Source organism: Haliotis asinina, chromosome 10 (genome assembly GCF_037392515.1).
Source record: "Haliotis asinina isolate JCU_RB_2024 chromosome 10, JCU_Hal_asi_v2, whole genome shotgun sequence".
Classification (NCBI taxonomy): Eukaryota; Metazoa; Mollusca; class Gastropoda; order Lepetellida; family Haliotidae; genus Haliotis; species Haliotis asinina.
Window position 1 is genome coordinate 38,792,352 of NC_090289.1, and position 24,099 is coordinate 38,816,450.

General features: G+C 42.9%; 1 protein-coding gene across 1 annotated transcript; it reads right to left on the reverse strand.

Moving 5' to 3' along the window:
* Positions 1–3,241: 3,241 nt before the first annotated feature.
* Positions 3,242–24,099, reverse strand: LOC137298679 (zinc transporter ZIP10-like). The gene is made up of 13 exons (XM_067830961.1): positions 21,663–24,099; positions 20,735–20,995; positions 19,189–19,267; positions 18,207–18,326; positions 16,760–17,883; positions 15,142–15,403; positions 8,619–8,788; positions 8,213–8,404; positions 6,662–6,754; positions 5,892–6,018; positions 5,256–5,408; positions 3,973–4,160; positions 3,242–3,373 (listed from the first exon to the last, which is right to left on the reverse strand). The coding sequence occupies exons 1-13, from the start codon at positions 21,918–21,920 to the stop codon at positions 3,242–3,244; spliced, it is 3,159 nt and encodes a 1,052-aa protein (XP_067687062.1). The 5' UTR covers positions 21,921–24,099.

The window sequence follows — 24,099 nt, forward strand, 5'->3', positions numbered from 1 at the left end:
CACCCATGAACTTATCTCTGTTACCTGCACTTAAAGCACTACTGATTGTTTTGTTTAGGATATGATTGTATATTTATATATAGCTTAATGCTGGGTTGTGAGACAGTTTTGTATATGTGGCGATTAAACTACATTATGAAAGAAGAGATGTGTCATTGTAATTTGCCGTTAGGATTGGAGAACTGACACAATGGCCTTCCCGTGTTGAACAGGAAGTGACGCTGCTTTCATGAATTGTTCTCTTATGTTATGAAGGGGTATCCTAGTGGTTCATTTGCCTGCCGTGCCGAAAACCCAGGTTCGATTCCACACATGGGTACAATGTGTGAATCCCTTTTCTGGTGTCAACCACCTTGATATTGCTGGAATATTGCTAAAAGCGGCGTAAAACGAAACCCATTCTCTGTTACATTACGAAGAAAATATTAACCAGTTTAATATCATCTTCATATGTGTCTGTATGGATTTATGTCAGCTCTGCTGAGAAAGATTAATACAGGGCAAACAAACGTCAGTGGGTGCCATATGAAAATGATGCACGTTTTATTTCAGAAAGGAATGCATTATAATATTACACTGGAAATGAGACAGACAACCTTACAACAGACATGTATTCTTAAAAATATTTCAACATTAAAACATGCTGCCATAGGAGCCATTATTTAACACTGATGAGAATTCTATGAATTATCATGGGATGATAAAAAGTATAAACTTCTGGAAAAGTATGTAAGTGTTAGGTCAGATGAGAAAAATATCAAATATGACAAAAATAAAACCCATTTAGTATGCACACATAGTCTGTATTTCAGGTTTGGAAATCATACACCAAGGAGAATTCAATATGGCTGTCATGGCAGATGGGAGACGATCAAATTGAAAAATAACTAACCTTCACTTCAGATTAGCCACAAGTATATCATTAATAAGTAAGAGTCTGTTAAGGATACCTGCTTTCAAAGGAAAAATATTGCCATAAACTGAGGTAACCAGTTGATTTGTCAGTGTTTTATGACATATATCGTGTGTATACATGTTCATAAGACTCGCAACATACATCAGGTGTAATTTTTGCAATTATGCAAAATGTACCATTTAAAATACCATTAGCCAAGGTCTTTAGAAAGAAGATAATCCAATTTCCAGTACAGTTTGAAGTACATTCCTGATGGCTGGTACACTTTAAACTTTATTTACCACAAATATACCCATGCTGCTGACCCCAGATTTCATAGAATATATAATCCTCTTTATTTCTATGAAAGCTTGAGTGTAATATTGACATCAACAAGTGACTTCATTAAACCAGGATCAGTAAGTAAGTAAGTAAGTACGAGGGGATGTCAATAAGTTTTGAGCCTTGCACAGAAAAACACAAAAGATTGGTATGAACCACATTTATTTTTCAACATAGTACCCTTGTGAGTCAATCTTTCCTGCCAGTCGCTGATGCCATCTCTGTAGAAGGTGCCATTTTGGTCGTCCAACCAAGCCTCAGTAGCACAATAAGCTCATTATCATCCTGAAATCTACGACAACGCAAGTGTTTCTTGAGATTTGGGAACAGATGGTAATCACTTGGTGCCAGGTCTGGAGAGTAGGGGGGATGCGCCAAGATTTCGTACCCGCATTCCTGGACAGCAGCGGCTACAACGCGAGAGGTGTGTACTGGAGCATTGTCTTGATGTAGAAGAATACCACGTCTGATCTTGCCCCGGCGCTTCTCCTTGACTGACTGTCGCACTTGCCTCAACATGTTAGCGTAATATTCCCCATTCATTGTGCTTCCTTTTGGTAAGTAATCTATGTGGATGACGCCTTTGCTATCCCAGAAGACTGTCGCCATTACCTTCTGCACTGATCTGGAGGCTTTGAACTTTTTGGTCCTGGGAGAAGTGACACGTTTCCATTCCATGGATTCTTGTTTGCTCTCAGGATCATAGTGGTGGATCCAGGTTTCATCACAGGTTACTAGCCTAAAGTGAAAATCTTCTGGATTCTTGTTGTATCTGGTTAGCATGGAGTTGCGTATGGTGCCCCTTGTTTGCTTCATTTCATCTGTAAGCATTCTTGGCACCCATCTTGCGCACACCTTAGACATGACGAGATGTTCATGAAGAATAGTATCGATGGATCCGTGTGAAATGCCTGTGGTCTCCTCTATCACGTGGAGTGTGATTCGACGATTTTCCAGCACAAGTCTATGCACTCTGTCAATATTTTCCTGACTAGTTGCTTGTTGTTGGGCGACCTGGACAGGGGTCATCTTCAAGACTCTCTCTACCATGCTTAAATTCATTTACCCATCGTTTGATGGTAGCAGATGAAGGGGAAGACTTCCCATAAACTGCTGAAAGCCTTTCTTCAATGTTCTTCGCCGAGTTTCCTTCAAGAACTAAAAAACTTAATTACTGCTCTATACTCAATTTTATTTATTTTCACTGCCGTGAGGGGGGTCTCTTTCTATCAATGTGAGCTGTTCAATAACTTCTGAGAGTAGGATACCAAAACTTATATATCACATCAGCTACACCCCAGGGTTCAATTTCGTACCATAGGCTGTGACACCTGGGTATGAAAAATGCTCAAGGCTCAAAAGTTATTGACATCCCCTCGTAAGTAAGAATTTAAAGGTATTCATCCATTCCATCATTGATTTAAAGACATAACAGGAAAAACTGAAGTTTGGTGATTTCTTATGTTGATTTCTTCTGCGATGCATGTTATACTGGTGATTACATTTGCTAGATCACATACTAGGTTAGTTTGTTTTGGGTTTGGCAAGGTCAGAACAAGGTAATCTGTCCATGGAGTTAAACTTCAGCTATACTGATGACCTGATATAGCTGACTAATCATCATCACCCCATTCCTAGCTGATCTAACCACCTAAAGGAAACAAGTGATACTGCCTCATCCTTGTCATATTCAGATCTACATGTAAAGATTCAGGCTGACTATATGCTCTGTACAAGACATACAACAAGACAAACTTAAACTTTCAATGTCAAGAATGCAGCTCAGCCCTTAATGCTTTTATATCACAAGTTTTGAGGTCCAATCAGCCCTGTTTAATGAATATATACTGGACAAAATAAGTCCGGATACTGGTATTTTTTATGATTGTTATTTTACCAGTAAGTCATTGAATAAATACGTCATTATTCATAATTTCAAAATTTACAAATATCCCTAACTATTTGTGTCCAGTATATGTCATCTGTAAGAAGTGTTATCTTGTGTTACAAAGAAATTTCATCTTCAAAGATAGCAATGAGAACCATGACCGTATACCCAAAGAGAAGGCCCACGTGCTGACATAAAAACATCTTCCAGTTTCTTGTACGCTCAAAATATTTCATCAGTTCTGGTACCTGCAAATACAAAGGAAAAGTTATGTCTGCAAGTTTGTCAGGCAGATTTTGGATGTAAACAAAGTCCCGCACTACATGGTCCTTTCTCCCGTATGATTCTAGGCTATTTGTGTTTGCTGTTAAAAAACAACGGCAAAATTCCAGCAGTATGGCGGCAGCCTATAGCTAATTGAGTCTGGACCAGACAATTCGGTGATCGGAAACATCATGAGCATCAATCTATGAAATAAGGATACGATGATTATGTGTCAACCAAGTCAGCGAGCCTGATCACCTTATCCCGTTAGTCGCCTCTTAGCATAGGTTTGCTGGAGACCAATTCTAAGCAGGATCTTCACGGGTCCATGGCTCTGATGTGACTGATAAACCCACGCAGGTGACAGTGATGAAGTCCGACACCAATATGTACTATGAGATCATGGGAAGGGCGTCTTCCTTTCTGACGCCGAAACGGGGAACGGGTCTTGAGATTACCTGTCGGCCAGTTCAGCAAGCATTGATTGCTGATGACCAATTCATACCCAGATTGAAACAAACAAACATTAGGTAATACAGATGAGCCCTGTACTTTGAAGCTGTTCCTAGTGAGATGGACTTACCAGATTGGCCAGCGCCACATATATGAACATGCCTGCTCCAATACTGAAGATGAGTCGTCGGACATCGCTGTGCTGACCAGATACTAAGCCAATATAGAGACCAATAAACGCCGTCAGGCCAGATACGAAGTTCAGAATCAGGGCTCGTTTGACTGACATGCCTGTTGATATCAACGCTGCAAAGTCCCCTGGAATAACAGTGTGATGAGGTGTGTTTATGGATTAATGATAGAAAATTGATGCTGGTTGCCTTTGAGGCAAGCCTCAAGCAGGGCTCCAGGTAACGTTTCAACATCAAGTGTTAGTACTACTTATTTTTTTCAATACAGGTGTACTGGAAAAACTTTAGAGTACATTTAGAAATTAATGGCATATCTGCAGTCTTGTGTTTCGTTTCATATATGCACCATAACATTGTTACTTTATTCAGATAAATACGTCTGTAAATGATTCTAAGATCGTACACCATTCCTGTGGTGTGTACATACGCCGATACAGCACTTATCCGGAGCCCTGCCTCATGTTCTTGATTACTGAATATTTTCAGCCGTTATACCGATTAAATCATCTCTTTCATATGGCAGTGGACACACATATACTCGGGAATCTAACTGTGCCTATAGCAGACGGGACCTAAGTTACACCATCAGGCTAACCGTCGCCCTAAACAGCGATAAAACCGATGACGGTCTACATTTGTCAGTGTTTCATGAAGTTTGGTGATGTAATTCAAACTTGAAACTCGATAGAAGACAACTACACCATGTTAGTAGGGAGTTTCCAGTGGTACTTCTTATTTATGCGCCTTGTCCACGAAGTTACATCGTTTGTACGCCGCTTTCAAGCAATATTTCACTAATACGACACGGTGGGGGACATCAGAGAATGACAAAAATGGGCTCCACACACTGCATCCAAGTATGGAATCGAACCCGGGTACGGGCGGCTACAGCTGTTTGAGAAAGTGGGTGGGTGAGCTCACGAGATTCAATGGTCGTTAAACAGGGGTCACAGCCGTGCTCTCCCTTACTCCCCCCACCCCCTCTCTCTCCCTCGATATGTATCAAGTATATACTTGCTGTCTCCTATCAAACATGCCACATGTATTTTATAGTTATTCTGCTTTATTGAGCGCTATTTGGTGAACAGACATGTTGTTTACTTTTCATTCCAATCACGCGTGAATGGCATTAATTTCTGATAAGAGCGACCTTCAAAGAATTTGGAAATTACAGCTTCCAAAGACGTTATCAAGGTTAGGGGTTGTAAATAATGGTACCCACCTAGTTCGTGCGGCAGCTCGTGACAGAACACCGCCAGTGACGTGGAAAGACCCGACGCCAAGCCATCGCTGAATGTTGCTCCTATTTCCAGACCGTCAGCGAAGTTGTGTATGGAGTCGCCCACTATAACCATCCACGCTAACGTCATCGGGGCTGCCGCAAGACAAGGTTCGCTATAAATATTTCTCAGTTGAATAATGTCAACAGAAGAAACTTTCTTAAACATATTTGTATTCATTACTGGACAGAGCTCAGACTTTAAAGTAATCATAATGATCATATACTTTCATCATGATTGGCATCACTGCTCTGATCATTCAGTTCCAAATCAAACTCAAAATAAAAATGTGGAAATGTCTCTCTCTCTTTCCCTCTTTCTGTCTGTGTGTGTGTGTGTGAGCGTGCGTGTGCGTCTCTCTCTCTCCTACCCCATCTGCCTCCCCCAGCTCAAAATCAAGCTCAAAATAATATGTTACAGTATGTCCGTCACTTTCTCTGCGTGTGTCTGCGTGCGTGCGTGTGTGCAGGAGCATACTACTTTAGAGTTAGCCTATTCCTACTTTAATTTGCATGTATGTTAACTTTACATAGTGACTCGCCTTTCGTTTTCTAAGACCAGCGACAGTAGCTACTTACCCAGGAGGTTGTCTTGCTTCTGGATCGTGATCTGGACCTGTTCTTCAGGATCTTCATCCTCTTCAGGAACACTCGGAAGGGAGTGTAAAGAATCTATGGAAGACGGAATAGCCACTTCCATGGATGACTAAAGAGGAAACGCATGACAAAGTTCAGCTATGCTGGTAAATACCATCCACTTGAAAGTTTCGTGGATGTCACTGGATGCGGAGTCTGAACATGAATAGAGAATTAACCCTCAAACTCACCACCATATTAAATTGTGTTACATCTGAGACAATAGTTCAGCTTATAAAAGCTGACTAGACTATATTCTCCATTGTCCGCTCACTCATAGACGTTTTCAGTTTCTCAAGAATAAAATACACAACAATGAAGATAAAGTGTTGTCTTTGACGTATCACTGTTCCACCTCAACTCCAAACCCACTGATGACAGAAAATTGCGGTAATAGGCCCAAGTGATAATCTACAAACCTAATTATCATAGTTCCGTTCATGACCGTTTCGGGCAGTAAAGCCACTCCCTGATCCATGACTATTTCCATTATAAGAAGAACGGAATTGCCCTTTAGAATTAAGGAAAAACATTTGACAGAGGCAGTGTCAAGAGCCTATTGTCTCAAATTTCTGGACTGGGAATATTTTAAGAATATCTGCCCTGGTAACCAAAACTTGACGAAGGAAGGAACAAAGGTGGCGCTACTGACAAGTGGACAATATGTCCCTGTACACCGAGGATGGGTGAGAAGGAAGTCGGGTACAACTAACCAGGGTGGAGTTGCTGGAGGTCAAGTGGGCAGTACTTCCGGTCACACGGGTCAACGCCTTCTTCTTTGGAATCTGTGACTCGGGAATGAAAATCTGCAAATAATATATAATATTTCTCTCAGGTGTTAACATAATCCTTCACGTTCTACATAACATGTGCCAGTGTGTAAGATGTACGCCATATTGTGCAGCTCCAAATGACGTTTTCTGGTAGATCTAATTACACTATGACCCTTTGTGTGCTAAGTATATGAACGATGTGAGAAAGACATTGTAGCTTCATTTAATAGACTTAAGGATATAACAGTTTCCTACCCAGCAGAATTAATAGTAATGGCTGCAGAGTAGCTATCGCCAATACACCTGTATGAGGAGAAAATTCCTCACTCATAGTTTCAAGACTCCAGTTACATGATTTCAGAATTCTGAATCTTCTATACTTTTCACTATCCATGTCCACCCTTTATGATGTCATATTATGATGGCAGGTATATATACCATATTTCTTGGTCAAGTGGAAATGAAAGTTGTGAAAAAAATTCTATTTACTGTAGCTTTGCTTGACATGCACTTGTGTGTTCACACCAGCAGCTTATTACAGTTCTGTGGATCTTTTCAGTTGTGCATTTTTACTGCGTGTTCTTCCGGTATGCGTGTGTGTTAGTTAAAATATGGTGATAACTCAGTCAGCAGAGCAATCTGTCAGTGCAAAATGGCACTACCAAGGAATACTCACATCCCATTTTGGTAGTTGTGTCAGATGATGTCGATAACGGTTTGACTGACCTGGACTCGGGGTGTTTTCTGGCCGTATGCCTATGTCAGTTAGTGCTGACTACTATATAAACTAACGTCCACCCACTCACTCAAGTATGAATTGCTTATTAACTGATATCACCACCTTAAAACCAGCTGTAAGTGATCACAGACGTAACCGTGACGTGGTCGTGTTTGTGGTAGAGACTCACTGTCGTCTCCATGACGTGATCGTGTTTGTGGTAGACGCTCACCACACACTCACCATGGTTTCCTCAACGTGGTCGTGGTTGTGGCAGACGCTCACCCCACTCTCACAGTGGTTTCCGTGACGTGGTCGTGTTTGTGACAGACGCTCACCACACACTCACCATGGTTTCCGCTATGTGGTCGTGTTTGTGGTAGACGCTCACCACACACTCACCTTCGTCTCCGTGGCGTGGTCGTGTTTGTGGCAGACGTTCACCACACACTCACCTTCGTCTCCGTGACGTGGTCGTGTTTGTGGTAGACGCTCGTCACACACTCACCATGGTCTCCGTGACGTGGTCGTGTTTGTGGTAGACGCTCACCACACACTCACCATGGTTTCCGTTATGTGGTCGTGCTTGTGGTAGACGCTCGTCACACACTCACCATGGTCTCCGTGACGTGGTCGTGTTTGTGGTAGACGCTCACCACACACTCACCATGGTTTCCGTTATGTGGTCGTGTTTGTGGTAGACGCTCGTCACACACTCACCATGGTCTCCGTGACGTGGTCGTGTTTGTAGTAGATGCTCACCACACACTCACCATGGTCTCCGTGACGTGGTCGTGTTTGTGGTAGACGCTCATCACCATCTCCAGCAGGAAGAACAGGTAGATGGACGCCAGCATCAACATCATCTTCACGCTATTCATTTCGATGTCGGAGTTCCCAAGCAACATCACTTCATTCGTGAAGTGACCATCACCGTCACTGTCTGTTCCTTCTTCACCAATCACCTGAACATAATTAATCACATATTACATAACAACACCAAACACTGATTTATAGATCTTAAATGATACGTCATGAATATAAATAATTGGCCCCTGTTTTTATGCTGAACTGTCGCGAATCCTTTGCATGTTTAATCCAAATGACCATGTACTGTTAACAAATTCTCCACTTTGCTTTAAAACAATCAAATATGCCGAACTTCTCCCCAAGACCTACCTCGGGGACTAAATGTAAGACAGCGTCCCCACAAAGATTCCCGACTGCCATGGCCAACATGGACGCCATGACGTAATTTCCGATTTTGCCCTTGGACATCTTGACGAAAACGCCGCCGCCAAGAGAACATAATGAGATGATAAACACTGCCAAGCTGCTGTAGCCATACACTGCAACACAAAACCTGGAGTGAGGTAACTCAATAGTAAAACAGTGAATGAGTGGGTATGGTTTTACGTCGCTTTCAGCAATATTCCAGCAACATCACCGAAATGGGCTTAACATATTGTACCCATGTGAGAATTCGAACCCTGGTTTTCGGCGAGACGAGCCAGCGCTTTAACCACTAGGCTACCCCACCGAGCCATACGTCCTGTAATCGTTCCATTGTCTTGTAATGGTGCTTGGCGGTACCTGAAGACCCCATCTAGCGGGTTGCCTGTTGCCTTGAGCTTTTGCGGTCGTGGCATGACTTGAAGATTTCCCCCTCACTATTAACTTCAGCTAACCACGTGTTCTTCTATTATATGGCGTATACACCCACCGTACCATGTGCACTGAGATATACTCAACAAATATAGAAACGTGACATGTATTTTCTAAGTTGAAAATATATCGAATGCAAATTTTGTAACATTGTAGTCAGTGAACAGTTATCAATAAACATTCGCTGCAACACAGCCAAACTTTTCATCAAGTGCATTTATTGCAGGTGCAAATTGAAAACCATTGCAAAACACTGACAAATGTGCAGTCAGTTATGAATTCCACACACATTGTAAAGTTCCCATGAAGTGAATCAAACCAGGGTGTTCGGCGTGGCGAAGGAAGGCTGAAGAAGCTACCGCACCGCAAGCCACAATGTAAAAACGTACAACGCAATGTAAGAAGACTCTGGTTCAAATACATTACAGTTAGGTCCTTGTTCCTGGGTTACAAACATGACTACAATTCAAACGTGGTTGGTAGCCACTTGCCAGATCTGTATAATGCCAGAGGAACATTGCTGTCTTCCCTTGTTTTGAAACTCCGTCTTGTGAAGACAAACCTTTATTCATTGAATCACAAATAATAATCGAATATTTGGTTATGTGTAAGATTAAACAATCATCGTAATAAACTACAGTGTGACATTATTTCTCAGTTGACCGGAAGTACACATTTCGTGAACTTACATCTTCTGATTGTTCTCCTTCGTCTTTCCAGCTACTAAATGTCTCCTAAAGACGTTATACACCATCTTCATGGGCATGTCCCATTTAATCTCCATCATAAAATTCAACAATTTGGAGAGGACATTCATCTGCTCTTGCAACCATCTGACTTTCCTCATGAGTGGACACCTGAATCATAAGGTTTTCACACCTCGGCATATAGAAGCCGTCAACCGATAAAACATATTCCTGTTTCCAAACCAGCGTCTAACTTCCTTTTGAAAGAAGTATATCTTTGCAGTATTGTGATATTCAGAAAATCACCATCAGTACATCACGGACTTGTATACGTTACGTTCCTCTATCCAAAACGGGTACACAGTATAGAAAAACTGGTATAGACGAGGGCAGATTATGTGACTGATGTTTCAACAGGAATGTTTTCTTCATGTAATAAGTATACGTTTAAGATTAATACATATTCGTTAAATTTGTTTAACGTGAACATTCACGTGTTGAGAAGAATACGTGATGTTATTCATACTTCATTCGTGTCGCGAGACTATATATTTGAAGGGGGACAAGGGCGACCCGAACCTTTATCACGTCTCACAGATGATTTGCAGGTTAGGCTTGTGTTTGCACACGGTTCGTTCATTGTCTCACAAAGAACAATATCTAAGACAGGTTAGGCCCTTGAAGGATTCTTGTCGATAACACCATTTGACCTTACAGCGGTAAGTTAGCAGTTGTGAGTTGTGTTTACAGCAGTCCTTGGTCAGTTGTCATTTGTTTCATGTTTTTAACTAGGAAGAAATGTAATAATATCACGGGCCTTTGATGATCATGTAAACTCACGATACAATGGGCTTCAATTGCCACTGTGGTCATTTCCCTCAACCCTAGAATTGTAACTCGTTGGGAAGCCTATATACCATGGCCAGATGGTATTTAACCACACGGTGGATCTAAGTGAATAAACACAGTAAACAAAATCCTTGGCACCATTTATAGCAAAAATAGTATTCCCGAAACAAAGTACATCAAGTCACATGCGCGATTTTCCTTTGTCATATTTTGCACATAACTATTTCGATATTTCGATAAGAGGACAATAACTTGCCATTCAGGCCCCGAATCAAATTAACCCTATGCACCAAGAGTGATGCTAGAATATATGGCAGTTTTCTGAAAGAAATTCACTTTTTATTATGTTGTACAAGAATATGATGTTGTTCTTTTCAGAGACCAGTATACCGGAACGTCGGGCAGCGTTAACATGGCCTCCACTAAAACAACCCTGCCATAATTCGGATTCAGAGTGAGTGAGTGAGTGAGTGAGTGAGTGAGTTTACGTTTTACGACGACTTCAGCAATATCACGACGGGGGACTCCACACATTGGAATCGAACCCATGTCTTCGGCATTACAAGCGAACGCTTTAACCCTCGGCTACCCTATGGCCCCTCAGGTCCAGAAAGCCCAGAACAGATTTTACAAACCCATGGCAGTCGTAGCAGACTTTTGTGTGTTGTTTGTGAAGACGGGCACAGATTCCAAGGTGGTGTAGGGATGACGACACAGTTGAACAGGTGCAGCCACGGATGAACACAGTCTATGGAAATTGTCCGGCACGAAAACGCTGCCTATCATGAACACTGTCTACGGAAACTCTGCCACGTATGAACGCAGACTGTGGAAACTCTGCCACGGATGAACAGATTATGGAAGCGCTAACTCGAATGAACACAGACTTACAAGGATGAACACCGGCTTACACTGTCCGGTTTACACTGGCACTGGCCAAAACAGTGGAACCCGCGTGACAGGTTTGGGCAGAGGCCAACGCAGACTGGCACCTATGAACAGCCTAAACACAGACTAACACGGATAGTGTGCAATGTCTTGACATACTGTATTCCTGCACCCCTCCCTGTGCGAGCAGCTAGTGTTTACTATGACAACATGTCGGCCGGGTTTGAAAAAGGTACCAAGGACATATTTCAGTTCAGGTATGGAGTCGATGTAGCTCCTCTGTTTAGCAATGGCATGTGCTTGATATTGCCAGGGGACTGCCTCTTCCACAATGCTAATCCACCACAGCCTCGTATAAACCAGTCAGCGTTATCGGATGCCTAGATCTGATACGATGTGAATGGTGTCAACAATAGGGAAGTAAACAATATGATGAGTTATACCACAGGCAGTATAAGCCGCATCATAACTTACATATCCCACGGCGTTCAACGTGGATGAAATGGTGTAACATTGTTAACATTTGCTGCAATTTGAAACACTGTGAGTCATACACGGATGTTTTGTCTGTGAAAGATGCTTAAGATGGATTTTTTCTCCGTTTTCGATTTTTAAACGCAATAACCTTAGGTCTATACCTGCTTTTTGGAGTCTGTATCAAGAATTGTACCCCTTAGTCGACAAGCGACGACTACGGTAACGACATCGTTTGATTTCTTCAATGACATAGTGTATCGTCATTGTCTTACTTTGAGTAGTCCAAGTGGTTCCTGAATACACAACCAAATTAAACGTATGATACCCGTTCAGTTGCATCAAAAACTGATGTCGTGTGTGCATGATTATGAAAATATAGTGAACAGCAAAAGAAACGCAAGTTTCGAAAACAACAGAAATCTCTCAAAGAGAGCATTCATATCTTCTATTTAAAAACAACACACACAAAAAAACAACAAAGTTGCATTTCTTTTGCCTTTCAGTGGCCATACAGACGATGAAAAGTACGTATGATTGTATTGTAAGGTAATGCGTGACGTTATATCTGTAGCTGCATTAATAGTAGAAGGACGAAGGTCAAAACTGGGGCCCGATTCTGTATGGCGGTATGATTCCCCTCAACAACAATCAGCTGGGATCGACCGTTGGGACAAAATGCTGAAACAAACATACATATTCCGTTTCCCCCTCAATGTCGGTCCACCTTATAAACAGTCTGCTTGACGTTCCCATCTTCTGCGCCACACATCGAGAAATCAGTATGCGAAACGTGACTCGACACTTCCTCTGGTTTACTGTGGCATCATTTTAGCACCCTGTGACAAGGATTAAATCACGTTTCAGGTCCAGGGTACATCTTGCAAAAGGCTTACTGGGTAAACGAATGGATGAATGTATGTAATATGATAAGCTGAAAAAACGTCGTTAAATACGTTTGCACCCAGAAGATTTTGACTATGAATGTAGGTCCCTACTGAAGTGCAAGCACCGGCCCAGCCTGGGGTCATGGGACTACAATGGCTCAAAAGGCAGTCGTGATATGATGCCATGGATATTAAGGTATGTAGGACAGTCGTTAGTCTCAGACTCGGCGTTCTTGGTCTGATTTGTAGGCTATTGTCCTGCCATCTAATCATCTGGGCTACTTAGCAGTCTGAGACAAACGAGCCACAGACGACGCCATGTCATTCTTATCAAGGGAGGTAAAGCATTTGTGACAACGGGTTGTAAATACTCGTCTTAATGTATCTAAAATAACATTTAGTGTCATGCAATTACGTAATAACTCCAATAATGTTCTAATCGGCGTTACAAAGAAAAGGTCTGAAGCGCTTTAGGAAGTCCATTTTGCGTGATGAGCTCTTTAATAGAGTGGGCAGTGGTTAAAGCATTCGTTCGTTATAAGGAAGACCAGGGTTCGATTCCCCTCATGTGTACAATCTGTGAAGCCCATTTGTGATATCCCCTCTCCGTGATATTGCTATAACATTGGTAAAAGCGGTGTAAAAATAAACCTTTTTGAAAAGTTAAGCTACAGTACCTTCCGCGAATACAGTGGACTCCCTCTATACCGACATCCCTCTAATCCGACATTCCCTGTAAACCGACAAATTTATGTCTTTTCTTTTCTTTTTTTTTGCCCTATGTAATAAAAATGTATGGCCTTCATCATTGATAATATGCTTCACAATTCTTTGTATCATCTAACCTCTGTCTACCCTCTAATATAAGTCTATGAGATACTTAGTATGTCAGTGTTGAGACCTGTCGACCATGTCTTGAACTGACCAAGTGATCATGTGATACCAGTGTTCATTCAAACATCACGTGAAACTTTCATGTGGCGAGGTCAAGTAAGCTGGTACGTTATTTAAAAAATTCCAAAAAGTACGGGCCAGTGCTCCCTGATATCACACCACGAGTCAACTTGGCAGGGATTGCGCCGGGCGCTATATTGGATTTTCAAGACTGATAAAAAACAAACGACGAAGCCAAAGAGGAAAGAAGTGACGAAGAGAAATTAAGGGAGAAGGTATTACATTCCTTTAGAAATGTTTCACCTGTAGGCCTATGTTTTTCCTTTTCTGGCAATACATTGGCAATGCCTAGTGGTAGGAAATATCCCCTACTTTTTTTAAACTGTATATCCCACCTCGGAATTAAAACAAACTACAATGGGCGTTTGAACAGCGAAAAATATACCTGTAAACTATGTGTGAGCACCATATTTGCGAGCGAGTGAATACGGTTTTACGCCAGGGAGGAGTACAAAATGTTCGATCTTTAGTCTGAGATTGGTAAAGTCCTTTTTACATTGTACGACTTAGCTAAATACTAAAACAGCATTACAATTAGTTAATCTGTCATCATCTACTGGACTATGTAAGTAAGTGCTTGACCAATGCATCCCCACATTGCTACATATCTATAAGCTCACAGATATGAGGCGTTTCAACAAAGCTCACGATATGTGGGGTTAGATTTCTGCGGCGCTATCATGTGAATCACCATAGCCCTACTTCCGGGGTCTGGTTTAAGTCATACATTGCTTGCTTGTAGTCTCACGCTGCATCAATACATCCACGCATTGTGAAACATTGAGTTAAAACACGGAACATTCAAGAAGGGAATGACCTCATGAGAAAAGAGGATGTTCGCATCGACGAAGACACTTCTTGATAACGGAGTCTCTCAAACTGCACTGAGAAAACCGGTAAGATTAAAGCAAAATTATAGACCGTTACTCAGGGCAAATACCCGAAAAGGAAGGCGGATTTCCCGTGATCAAGGAAAACTCAGAGTCAGGTCAGTGTAAGATTAAGAGGTCATCACGAGCACCTGCATGGGCCTCGTGGACATCTCCTAGCCACACTGGTTTTCAGTAGTCCATACATGCTTACCGTGCAGTTAACGAGATTGGATAGTCAGCTGCTGTCTTGGTTGAAATATGTCATCGTATCCCAGTTGCGTAGATCGATATTCGTGCTGTTAATCACTGGATTGTCTGGTTCAGACTCAGTTAATTATTTACAGACCGCCAAACTCGGACATGGACCAGGTAGTCCTACTTTAAAATTACCTAGATGAACAGGACCCTGATCATTAGGTAAACTAACCTTCTGCAGTTGTAGCTGGAGTCTGGGAGTTGGTGTTGGAGGTGTTGGAGCTGGTGTTGGATGTGTTGGAGATGGTGGTGAAGGAGTTGGAGGTGGTTTGAGATGGTGTTGGAGGCATTGGAGGTGGTGGTGTTACCGGCAAGTTGAAGGTGAAGAGGAGATAGTGGATAAGTATTGGGCACATCTCGTAGAAGTCAGGAATAGTGAGGGAGCTGTTGGCCGTTCCCAGCATCATCTCCATCAGGACTGTGGCGTTCCATACCTTCAACATCACATTTATATAATTCACCATGTTCACAGCGTTGGGTTCCCGTAGTAACAGATATCTGTGGGCGAGGTACAGAGGTGTTCATATGGCATACAGTTATAGAAGTGTGTTTATCACATCCAAAAGAAATCCATGCTTATATTCAATTTGTTTCCAATTCTGTAAGCCACGTCAAGAGGTTGTGTTGGTACCTTCTCCTCGTAAATTCGTGGTGGGTTAATCCACAAAACGTTCGTAACGTTAAGACCAGGGCCTAGATTTTCGAACTCTCTTCGACCTTAAAAAAACTAGAAAATCTATTTTTGCCGTTAAAGACCTGGGCCTACATTTTCGAAGCTCTCTTGGCGCTAAGATGGCCGTAAGTGCCATACATCAACGTTAACTTACGACTATCTTACTATCTATGCTCTCTTGGCGCAAAGATGGTCGTAAGTGTCATTCATTAACGTTAACTTACGACTATCTTAGTGCTTAGAGAGCTCCCCAAATCTAGGCCCTGTCTTTTATCATAAGAATGTCGTAGCGCCAGCAACGCATTCTGGATTGGACCTGGGTTCACAACAAACTATGCTTGTCGTGGAAAGGTACTGACTGGATCGGGATCCAACTTCGACCTGACAGACTGGATGTGATCATCATGGAAGAGTATAATATCCTAGTGTATGTGTAATATTAGTGGAGGTTGAAACTGTTGAAATCTACATATTTTTTGTAACTGGAGGCAGGTGACTGACCTACCAGCCAAAAATATCATCTGCTGACGTGCCGTCAAACAGCCGTTGGATGTTTCCAAAAATGTTTTGTATCATGATATAGGTTTCTGCACTTGGTACAACGATGCTAACTTGGTGGTTGAAGTTTCGAATGAATGAGCTGAAAAGGCTCTGCCACCAATAAAACATAGGGAACATTTGGCTTTGGCCCGCCTTGCATATAATTTACTTGCCTAGGACAGTTTTCATACATATTTGCAAGCACCGAAATCCCAGCGTAAACACTATTCTGGAATCTGTGGGCTTTTTCACATCAGTGAACAGTGACAATATTGTACACATTCGTGAGTGCTCAACATTTGTATCAGAACTTGTTAATCAGTCGTTTTGATCATGAACCTAAAATTGTATGACTGAAAAACGTTTACTAGTCTTTCATTGGCATTGATAGACTCTACAAATTAGTTCAATGCGAACCGATTTATGGGTGTTGTTTCTTCTTTTTGAAAATCTCGTAATACTATCACAATGTAATGTAAATGTAATGTCTAATCAAGATGTCATATATCTGATATTATGGTGCTGCGCCGCGGAGAAAAAAAATTAAAAAAAGCAAATTTAAATATTTCATTCTTACGTGTTCAGGGGAATGATAGTTGTAATAGGACTGGAGAACATGATGGCTGTCCGAAGGCATAATGATCCAGGTCCGCTTCGATCTAGGCGTCTCCTTGTACTTGCCTGTTACCGGAAGTGAAGTATTCGTGGCATAATCAGGCACAGAGACGTTCTGCATTGGTGTCGGTTTTGTACCGGGACGAAGGGTTGACACCCTGATAGAAGATTCAGCAATGGAACTTGTGAAACCTTGCTGGGAGATGCTGCCACTTTTTGAGTTCGTCGTTACCTGGCCTGACCAATTAGTATTGACATGAAAGTGTTTTTTGCCATGCTCCTGCCTTTGAAAACCAGCATATCCAGGCCGGTAAATAGGTCTTGGCGTATGAGTAATTTGACTATACTCCGAGCCACTCTTACCCGTTGTTGCAGTAGGACCCTCTGTTGGCGCTGGAGATGTGGATTCACGATATCCGTGTTCATTCCACGCAGGAACCGGCCGTATGTTTTGAACAGGGTATCCGTATTGATGATGTGTATTGCCATTGTCCACGGGATCGTGGCCTTCATGCCTAAAACCAGGACCACCTAAATTTGGTTCTGGTAAAATCGCATTGTTAGGTCCTCTTTGTGGGTCCTGAGGGTGTCCATGGTGGGATGGTGTTCCCCTATGCGGCTCCTGGCCGTGCCCATCTTGGGATTGTGTTTCTCTGGGCGGCTCCTGGCCATGTCCACCTTGGGATGGTGTTCCTCTGGGCGGTTCCTGGCCGTGTCCACCTTGGGATGGTGTTCCTCTGGGCGGTTCCTGGCCGTGTCCACCTTGGTATGGTGTTCCTCTGGGCAGTTCCTGCTCAAATCTGTGTGGTGGTGATGTGCCTCTGTCTTGTTCCGGGGCGTGTCCATGTTGAGGTTGTGATCCCATGGGTGGTTCCTGGGCAGGTCTGTGTGGGCGTGTTCCAATCCAATTGCATGGTACCTGGTACATCAGCAGACTGTGGGAAGGGTAGCTAAAGCTCCTCGGGCTCACGACGGGGATGGCGTTAGCGGCGTTGTGCGGATGAAACTGCAGAGTATGGTGCAGAAGAGTTGTATGGTTGAGAGGTGGGTAGGGGTTACTGAGATTTTGGAGGACCGAGCTCAGGCCTGTAAACATAGTAGATTATAATCAGGAATGATTCATAGGATATATAATTACATTATAAACACCTTAGCGAACCCTGTTATCATCACTATTTTATGGTCACGAAGATGTTCACGATATAGCTTCGTGCAAAATTGAAACTAGTGAAGATCCGGGTGTGAAGTGTTCATCATTAACCCACACTAATCGGGAAGTCGAACCCGTGTCTTCAACATGCCGACTGGACGCTTTAACCATTAGGTTACTCCGCCGCCGCGTGGTGATATTTAGTTATATAATTGAGATACTGTCTAAAAAGACGAAACAATTGTAGTGCTTGACTTACCATCTTTCCCCATGCGCCACAAGTAAGACTCTTCCGCTGACGAGTCCCCGAATACCTTGAAGATGTCTTCCATGTATTGGACGTCACATTTCTGCATCGGGTCAGTCAGTATACGGCGTCCTGGCAAATACCAGCGAATGGTGAAACCACGTGTTTTTGTACATTTATTTATTTATTAGCACTAATCCAGCAATATCACGGCGGGAACATCAAAAATTGTCTTACTTTACCCATATGGGAAATCGAACCTGAGACAAACAAACACTTGAACCACAAGGCTATCCCACCGCCCCAAGTTTACACTGAACGTGTTTCAAATGATATTTGAATATGGAAGTATGCAAGCAATACCGAAGTCTTCAAGCTCGTGTTAGTTTTACAGTCTGACATACTCTGTGATCCAGAGTCCACTGGTAAAAACACATGTCAGGGTGTAATAGTGTGCTTCAGAAACATCTTCGATCACCCAGCGCGTTGGTATCTCCGTGCTGGTTGATAATTGCCTTTGGCTCATCTGCATCAGCGGCTTCGTATTCAAGTATCGTGGCACTCCAGAGTTAAGGAATTATGTAATAAGTAAAAGATAACAGCCACCGGGTATTGATCTTCCTTAACCCATGCTCGTCGTACGAGGCGACAAACGGGATCGGGTGGTCAAGCTCGCTGACATAGTTGACACCGGTTCCTCATTGCGCAGATCGATAGTCATGCTTTTGATCACTGGATTATCTGGTCTACACTCGATTATTTACAGGCCGCCGCCATAGAGCTGCACTGTTGATGAGTGCGTTAAACTAAACCCACTTATCTTAAGATAAGAGCAAAGGGCTGTCACGACAGATTGTGAATGTCGCAGCTCGAAACGATTAATTTTCCGCGATGTAAACACAGGATACGTAACAAAACTCTCTTGGTGAATATCGCATTGAAGCAACTCGTATGTCATTGACCCTGAACGTGTCGTTTTCTGTGGACAGCTTACCTTGAATTAGATGTGAGATTATATTTCCAAAGCATGGGCACATATTCCTAGATGGCCAGGGGCTGGAGAAACGGGAGCACTGCAACGTACAAGGGATTCTTACACAGCAAACAAAGTATAAGTGTTGTCGTATCATACATTCGGGATATTATTGCCCACATCTGTACCCCTCCACCAACAGACCAATCCACTTCCTGCAAGCAGTTTCCACGATAACGTGGTTGACTGGATTACTGTAAGGTCATGTATTAAGATCGACGTCCTATATCTGACTGACTGAGTTGAGTTTTACGTCGCTTTTAGCAATATTCCAGCAACATCACAGCGGGGGACACCAGAAATGGGTTTAACATATTGTACCCATGTGAGAATTCGAACCCTGGTCCTCTTTCGAGACGAGCCAGCGCTTTACCAACTAGGCTACCCCACCGAGCCAGACGTCCTGTAATCGTTCCATTGTCTTGTAATGGTGCTTGGCGGTACCTGAAGACCCCATCCAGCTGGTTGCCTGTTGCCTTGAGCTTTTGCGGTCGTGGCATGACTTAAAGATTTCCCCCTCACTATTAACTTCAGCTAACCACGTGTTCTTCTATTATATGGCGTATACACCTACGGCACCATGTGCACTGAGATATACTCAACAAATATAGAAACGTGACATGTATTTTCTGAGTTGAAAATATATCGAATGCAAATTTTGTAATATTGTAGTCAGTGAACAGTGTCAATAAACATTCGCTGCAACACAGCCAAACTTCTCATCAAGTGCATCTATTGCAGGTGCAAATTGAAAACCATTGCAAAACACTGACAAATGTGCAGTCAGTTATGAATTCCTTAGTATGTATGGCTGAAGGTGATTGTTTCATGCAGGAAAACATTTTTAAATTGGAATAATTTGAAAATGGTTGAAATGCCAAGGCTTTAAAATCAAGACCGGGAGCCTGCCATCGATAATCTGAATACAGACAATTCATAACCTCAGGACACGCCTACTTCAAACAGGATCAACAGCTGATCGCGAGGGCCTAGATTTTCGAAAATCTCTTAGCACTAAGGTCGTCGTAAAGTAATGTTACTGTCTAAGCGCTAAGAGAGCTTCGAAAAGAGGCGTCCCGTATGGCGTCACAACGAGATGACGTTGCACGATTGCGTCAAATTCGTAATCGATTTGTGATTGCTACTTCCTCTAGGAGAGAAATATTTAGGCCTTACCAATGAACCAATGGCGTCGACTTCCGGCACCATTCTTTTTTCTAGTCTTGAGGTCAATGAGGAGGCATGCAGCGATACTAGCGTCTGACGGGGGTAACACACGATACTGACATGACATGTACCTTAATTGCCCTTGATACCAGTGTGATTTTCCTGACTGACAGTCACTGTAGATTTACATATACTACTCTTCATCGATTGAAAATGCTCTAGAGGACAATATTTTTTAAAAGGCGTGTTTGTGGGGTCGACTTTTACCAGTGTCAAGTTTTTAATTTTGTTGGGTACTTTATGAGTCCTGCGGGTTTATTTTGGGCTGGCCTGCTCCTACCTTCCGCCTCTTGACAAAAGCGGCATGCGGAGAGCATCCATTCCATATCCGGTGTCGCATCAGTTCCGGTCTCCACAAAGAGGCCACCTTGTGGAGGAAGTGCGACATGGGAGGCGGTTGGCAGCGAGGCGGTGGGCCGGGTTGTGGCGGTCGGTCAAAACATGGGATGTCTTCTAATAGTACAGATACCATCAGAAGACGTCTCAAGAAGTCGGGGTCTGAGCACAATGTCGAGTTATTGGACAGGATTTCGTTCCGTATCTGAGCAAACAAAAAGTCCTAAATCTGAATGTGTTGCCCTTCTCAGACAATTATCATTTTAATGAACCAGTTCAATGAAATGGTATTGAATGTAAGAAACGTTGGGAACAAACAGTGTAACATTTGGAGGGTAGTGGGTTGTGATTTGTTTGTTTTGTTGTTTAACGCCCCAATCAGCAATACTCCAGCTATATGGCGGCGGTCTGTAAATAATCGAGTCTGGATCACACAAACCAGTCAGCAACAGCATGAACATCGATCTGCACAATTGGAAACCGATGGCGTGTGCCAGCCAAGTCAACGAGCCCGATCACCCCATCGCCTTTCATGACAAGCATGGGTTGATGACGACCATTTCTAACCCGGGTCTTCATGGGGCGGGTGGAGGAAACTGGAATCTAGAAACTAAAGTGTATTTTTTTGTGTTATTTCTCTTTTTTAAAATCAGTACTACTTCTACGACATTTTTTTGTCTTCTCACAATCCCTGCAGTCTCGATGATCAGATGGACTGTCCCTTACTTCTGATCAGTTATGAAATATGCCTCCGGTTTGATATTATACCTTTCATTGCACTGACGACTCAGCATTGCGCTACAAGGCGCAAAGATGCTGCAAAAGAAACTGGCCGCGATTTAAACCAACGAACACAGCAATGATCAGCACACCTGTTGACACGTGTAGTTGACCCCTGGACATCGTACATTCTTGACCCTTCGCTCACAGTCGAAGCCCTGAAGCACCACGTCAACAAGCTCCTGCATTTGGTCATGGAAACTCCTGTTCTGTATCCCGAGTACTTCCCAGTGGAACAGTCCCAACTTTTTACAAACATCCGTGTCCTTCAGAGGTTTGGCGTCGGGACACTGTGATAACGCCTCAGCAATGGTTCCAAGGAACAGTACAAATGTTTTAAGGTGATACATCTGAAAATTGGATTGAGTGTATTTGTACTTCAAAACGTAAGTTAGATATAACGAATCATTGCCTAGCTACTTAGGCGAGTTGGGCTAAAAGTCGCTGTGATTCATAGCAAGGTCTGTCCAGGGAATTTTGAAGGAAACCATATAGTGCTGACATTCATAGGTTTCTGGTGTGCCCAAGGGAGGCAACTCTACATAGCTATTGCTGTGAATTAGACTACTAGGACACGCACGCACGCACACACACAGTGATTGTAAGTCTAGGATTTGCATGGATGACGTATCTTGGTTATACATTATATACACTAGAACATACATACTCCTACAGAGTGGGATGGGTTCAGCGCTTCTTTCAAAAGTATTTACTTTATACCAGGCGTATCTCGTCATTTGGATGAACCCCCTACACAGGGATATGGGCTTGGCTAACATATGTAAGTGTTTGCATGTGGGTGGGTGGGTGGGCGTGCGTGTGCGTGTACGTGTGTGTGTGCGTGTGTGCGTGCGTGCGTGTGTGTGTGTGACGGTTTTCTGGCACGCAAGCGATACAATGAATTGCAATGAGTAATTAAATTTCCGCTCTTAGAACACGTGTGTAAGTTAGCTTTACGTCGTTTTAGCAATATTTCAGTAATATGGGCTCCACACATTGTAAACATGTGGGGAATCGAACATGTGTCTTCGGCCTGACGAGAGAACGCTTTTACCACTAGGCTACCCAAACGCAGGGACTAGTACAATAGCTATGTGGTTTACTAGTGACGGAAAGAATTCTGTGGTCTCCCATTTCTGTAACACAGGTGGTAAGCAAGGCGCATGAAGTGTCTATTATATTCCATCGAAATTTTCTCGACACATACGCACGTCCAGTGGTGGAACCGAGTGTGTGCGTGCCTCCGTGATTGTCCGCGTGTGTACGTGTTCGTCTTTTATATTTTGACGAAACTGCAGAATTGGTGTTGGTGACAAATCAAGAATCATTGTCAGGACGAGTCACGGATTCGTATCCAAAAGCATAATTTCCAGGCGCTTCTAAGGGAGGCAACCGCGCGTGGGTGCAATGGATACACCTGAATTTAAGTTCAGTCCTAGGAAGGATATAGGCTCCCTGGTCCTAACTTGTTTCTTCTTACATTCGAGGCGGGTAAAATATGCTTCAATGGAAGACACTGGCCTTTTACGATTCAAGGACCAATATTAATGATCAAGGTCGTTAAAACGGGCTGATTGCGTTTCCCAAATTATGCGTTATCGAGTTTATTCTGACTGAGGCACGGTCACCTAGTTACCAGTAAGTCGCTTCTCCTACACCCTGGGTCAATCATGTCGTGAGCTTCTGTCACGAACAGAGCCGTTGTGATAAGACGCCTGTCTCCTACTACACGCCGTTCTGACAACTTGTGCTTAAAACAATAGTTGAGAACCAGGTCAGTCTATCTAACAATGAAAACATGACTTGGTACACTTGCATCTGTGTCACAGCATTACACTGGTCAGTAACCAGATGGTGTCTGGGATGTGTGCTGGTCACTGAGGAGAAGAATGGGGATGCTGATTGAGAGGGGTTGTATGGACTCGGCTAAGGGAGCGAGTGAGTTCTGTTTTACGACTCTTGCAATATTCCAGCTATATGACAGCCGAATTTGGCCGGAGGTGGTGGAAATCAAAGGAATTCTTGACATGGGTCTGTCTGTGAAACATATTCCCTGAAACACATTATTTTCCGTTCAGTCAAGACCCTTCTGCATTGCCAAAGCCCTTTATTAGAGCCCCAAAATGAAGCAAGTCTAGATTTCCTCAGACTTTGACTCACCCATCTCATTGGGGCTAATTTTCAATTTACATGAGATAATGTGTTACAACCAAGAGTGTACATATACAGAGATTACGCGTTAGCCTATGTTGCGGTGATAGCCAAATGGTCAAAGCGTCCGCTCGTGATGTTGACACAGTGAGCATCAGTCTTCACATTGGGTGGAATAGGAGTATAGTCTAGAATGCGTCGTTTAGAACTAGTTCTCTTAATACAGATATATTTTCGTAATGTTTAAAAGATGAACAAAACGTTTAACGTGTCCGCTGTTCTCAAGTATATCATTGTTAGAGGGACTGAATCGGCTAATTAACACGAATTATAATGCTGCTTCGAGAAACCTCACCTTACCTTAGGCACTGTCAGCGT

What these genes read in the sequence shown, in the direction of transcription:
- LOC137298679 (XM_067830961.1), bottom strand. Translation starts at nt 21,920, where the DNA reads ATGTATCACCTTAAAACATTTGTACTGTTCCTTGGAACCATTGCTGAG. An exon ending in TCAACTACACGTGTCAACAG is followed by an intron (nt 20,996 to 21,662) that starts GTGTGCTGATCA and finishes TTGTTTGCTCAG; the next exon opens with ATACGGAACGAAATCCTGTC. An exon ending in ACTATCATTCCCCTGAACAC is followed by an intron (nt 15,404 to 16,759) that starts GTAAGAATGAAA and finishes GTGATGTTGAAG; the next exon opens with GTATGGAACGCCACAGTCCT.